The sequence below is a fragment of the Cryptomeria japonica genome, chromosome 7 (assembly GCF_030272615.1).
Source record: "Cryptomeria japonica chromosome 7, Sugi_1.0, whole genome shotgun sequence".
Classification (NCBI taxonomy): Eukaryota; Viridiplantae; Streptophyta; class Pinopsida; order Cupressales; family Cupressaceae; genus Cryptomeria; species Cryptomeria japonica.
Window position 1 is genome coordinate 337,307,142 of NC_081411.1, and position 4,733 is coordinate 337,311,874.

Below are 4,733 nucleotides of genomic sequence, written 5' to 3' on the forward strand. Positions count from 1 at the left end.
TTCATTGAGCATGTGTTTGATATGAAGAGGTTTCACAAATTGACATTTATCAATGTTCTTAAACTACTCGCACCCCACGATTTACAAAACTGTAATGCCAACACGTATTTGGTGGTTGGTCGGAGTAGGGTTGTTGGTACATCCACTGTGGCTTTCACTCCATTCTGTATTGATGAAAATTGAAATGTATGCTCATCTCTTAAAATTGTATGGTTGTAACAAAGCCCTTGTAAATGGAAAGAGGCTTCATACCCACATCCTTAAGACTAGATTTGAATGTCATGTATTTCTTTCAAATCACCTCATTACTATGTATACTAAATGTGGGAGTATGCTTAATGCACGCCAAGTATTTGACAAAATGTCTCAACGAGATGCTGTATCTTGGACTGCACTGATTTCTGGGTATGTTCAAAACGGTGATGGCATAGAAGCCTTGAATTTGTTTCGCGAAATGCACGGAGAGGGCTTAAAGATGGATCGCTTTAGTTTGTGTAGCGTCCTAAGAGGGTGTGCTGGTATGGCTGCTTTAGAATCAGGTCAGCAGTTTCATTCCCATGTTATTAAATTGCTGCTTGAAGGAGATGTTATTGTAGGCAGTGCGCTTGTTGATATGTATGCAAAATGTGCAAGTTTAGAGAATGCACAGAAAATATTTGACAGAATGCCTGAGCGAAATGTGGTCACTTGGACTGCAATGGTTTGTGGATATGCTCAGAATGGCCAATTTGAGGAATTCTTTCACCTCTTTGGACAAATGCAAAGACTGAGAGTGGAGTTGAACTTTGTTACATATGTTGGTCTCCTTACAGCGTTTTCCAACTCGGGATATCCAGAACATGGGAGACAGATCCATGGATGCATCGTCAAAGTTGGACTTGCAGAAGATGTTTCTGTGGCTAATGCCCTTGCTAGTATGTATATAAAATGTGGGAGAATGGAGGATGCATTCGTTGTGTTTGATAGATTGCCTAATCCAAATCTGGTTTCGTGGACTGCAATGATTACTGGATATGCCCAGCACGAACATGGTGAAGAGGCTCTCAAACTCTTTATTCAAATGTGTAACGCAAACCAAAATCCAAATCAATTTACTTATGCCGGTGTTGTCAAAGCTTGTGCCACTGATGGAGCCATGGAAGAAGGCAGGCAGCTGCATTCCCACGTCATCAAAAGTGGAATAGAGAGGCATGTCTATGTGGGGAATGCTCTTATTACCTTGTACGGCAGATGTGGAAGTATGCAATCTGCACAGAAGGCGTTTGAGGATATACAGAGGCCAGATGTGATCTCATATACCGCACTGCTAGCTGGATTTGCTCAAAACGACCTTTGTATGCAGGCTTTCAATCTGTTTTGCAAAATGCAGCGGTCAGACATGGAAATAGACAACTTTGTCTTTGCTACTGTTCTTAGTGCATCTGCTAGCCTGGGAGCTTTAGGAATGGGCAATCAATTACACGCTCATGCCATCAAAGATGGATTTGAGTATGATTTATTTATTCAGAATGCTCTTGTTGACATGTATATTAAATGCAGGAGCATGAAAGATGCACAAAATGTTTTTGATAAGATGCTTCACAAAGACGTTGCCTCATGGAATGTAATGATATCAGGGTATAGTCAGAGTGGACATGGGGAGAATGCTCTGAAACTCTTTTTCCAAATGCAAGAAAGGGGCATAGATAAAGAACTTGTTACCTTCACCAGCGTCCTCAGAGCATCTGCCAGCCTAGCTGTTGTGGAGCAGGGAAGACAGGTTCATGGCCTGATCTTTAAAACTGGGTATGAATCGGATGTTTCTGTGGGGAACACACTTGCTGACATGTATGCAAAGAGTGGCAGCATACATTCAGCTCACAAGGTATTTGATAACATGCCTAAGAAGGATTCGGTAACATATAATGTGATAATTTCAGGATATTCTCAGCATGGACATGAAAAGAAAGCCCTTCAATTCTTTGAGGAGATGCAGTTGGCCCATATGCCACCAAATGACATCACCTTTATTTGTGTTCTCTCTGCTTGCAGTCATGTAGGTCTAGTTAATGAAGGTCGCAACTACTTCAAGTCTATGACTCAAGATCATAACATCAAACCGAGAATGGAGCATTATGCTTGTATGGTTGATCTACTCAGCCGAGCTGGGTGTTTCGACGAGGCAGAGAATTTTATTAGGGAGATGCCATTTCAACCTGCGGCAGTAATTTGGAGGACATTGCTTGGTGCATGTAGAATTCATGGCAACATAGAGCTGGGAAAACATGCAGCAAAATGTGCTCTTGAATTGGAACCACAGGATTCTGCAACCTATTTGTTGTTGTCAAATATGTTTGTAGTGGCTAACTTGCAGATTGATGCAGTAAATGTGAGAAAATTGATGAAGGATAGGAGGGTGAGAAAGGAGCCTGGGCAAAGTTGGATCCAGCTAAAGGATGAGGTGCATTCCTTCATAGTTGGAGATACATTTCACTCACAAACTGTTTGACTAGTCAAATGAAGGAAGCGTGATATATCCCAGATGCTAGTTTTGTGCTTAATGTCTATAATTGGGAAACAAAGCTGGATGTTGTCTTCGGGATAACTTGAAATAGTCAGTAGCCAAAGTAGAGTCAGATTCAATCGCCCCTTATAACAGAGCATGAATTTTATCTCTGATGAAAAATGTGTTATTGGACATGAGTCAAGTTAGACTCAACCTGCTACTGATGAAGAACAAACTGTGTTTGTCAAGCAAAGGATTATGAATATATTCAAATATGCATAACAAAATGGTGATGAAAGGATCTTGGAAATGGAAATTGCCGATTAAACCTACACAATGGCAATAGCAAACATTTTTAAGCTCTCTAAATTGGGTGAAAAAAATCTTCTGAAAATGAGGACTTCCAAAGGTGTCCTAGTCCACGAGTTTTGTGCGTATTGACTATGACTGGAAACAAAAGCTGGGCGTTGTCTTGGGGAAATCTGAAACGGGCAGGGGCGAATGTTAAGAAAGACTCAATTTCATCTTACAATAGTACATGAATTTTAGCTCTAGACAAAAAATGCACACAACTGAACATGCTAGTCCTATGCATTATATGCTTTTGATAGAACGAGAAAATGTACGTCATTTGGCAAGCCGAAAACCAATTTGAACAAATTCCATATCAAAATGGTGATGAGGGAATTTGGAAAGGGAAATTGCTGATAAAATCTTACACAATTTCTTATAGCTGTTTAAACAAAATTTTGTGTAGACATGTAAGTTACAAAACTAGTACTCAGGCACATTAATAAGCACGGGCCGGAGTTTAAGCCTTTAGGTTTCCCATTTCAAACTCCACATATTTTTATTGAATCCGAGTCAAGTTCAATCCATTACTTTGGGGACATCTTTCGTCTGTAGGATACGGGACCTAGAAATAACAAGTACGTGCACTTCTGTGCTGATGCTCCATGCTGTAAAACCTTGATAATTAATGAAAGTGTGACTGGTAATAATTGTCATGGTTTGCAAGTTGTTTCCTAGTCGAGTAGCTCCACAAAAAACTACAGATTTCGGCAAGTCCATCATTTAAAGATTTTAGGATGTCTAGAAAATTCGAGTTCACATTATATTACCTTTGATAAAACAAAATAATCAGATTTCATTCAATAAGAAATGGATTTATCTAGTAAAACCTTGATAATATGTCAAGAAAACATCCATGGACAAAGGTATCAATATTCTTAATATTTAGAGGAGAAATTACAATTTTCATGTAGCTACTATTACAAATTGATTTGTCTTTCATGGTGACAAAAATATATATAGTATCTTTCACATTAAGGTAGATTTTTTTCAAGGAAATTATAGATTTTTTTTTAAAAAGGTCTTTTTTTGTCATGTATTGTTGTCACAATTCAACAGTCTCCACCTTGACAACAATTTATCTAATAACTAGGTCCATGTCCATTCATCACCTTTTTTATCAAGCCAAAAGAAGCCAAACTCCACCTTAACTTCTCTAACAGTAGTAGTTTTGTAAGTTACATGTCCACACAAAATTTCTTGTGTATGAACTTTCACAAGAGCTACTATTCCACCTTCCTCAATACCCTATCTTACAAAATGGTATGTAATCACAATACGTTTGGTCATATTGTGATAAGTTGGATTTCTAACCAAATAGATAGCACTTTGACCATCACAAAAAGCATTCACCTTGTTTTTCATTTTTCTAGACTCATCCAATAGACCCTCTAACCAAATTGCCTCTTTGTATGCATATGAGGTAGCTATATACTCTCCCTCAATAGTGGATAAATAAATTGTTCATTTAAGCTTTGAAATCCAACAAGCAAACCCTCCTACAAGAGTAATGACATTACTTAAAGTAGATCTTTTTTTGTCCAAATCACTTGTAAAATTTAGATCAACATAACCACAAATTGAATCATTGCAATCATTATAGATGATGTAGTAATCACTTGTGCCTCTAAGATGGTGAAGCACTCATTTCATTGCTACCTAATGCTCTCTATCTAGATCTGCCATGTATCTACTAACAACAACAATTATATGTGAAATATCTAATCTTGGACACACCATCACATTTATTAAACTTTCTACTACACTAGCATATGATACATGAAACATGTAATCCCTTTCTTATTTATTATTAGGACATAAGCTTGAAGAAAGCTTAAAATGGGAAGCCAAAGGGATATTTACTAATTTCACTTTCTTCACGTTGAATCTTATGGGG

At 37.9% G+C, this 4,733-nt stretch overlaps 1 protein-coding gene across 1 annotated transcript; it reads left to right on the forward strand.

Annotated features, from left to right (window-relative positions):
- Positions 1-310: 310 nt before the first annotated feature.
- On the forward strand, positions 311-2,488 carry LOC131053180 (pentatricopeptide repeat-containing protein At4g13650). The gene has a single exon (XM_057987800.2). The coding sequence runs from the start codon at positions 311-313 to the stop codon at positions 2,486-2,488; it is 2,178 nt and encodes a 725-aa protein (XP_057843783.2).
- The last annotated feature ends 2,245 nt before the right edge of the window (positions 2,489-4,733 follow it).

Coding starts and splice junctions, on each gene's coding strand:
- LOC131053180 (XM_057987800.2), top strand. CDS start 311: ATGTATACTAAATGTGGGAGTATGCTTAATGCACGCCAAGTATTTGAC.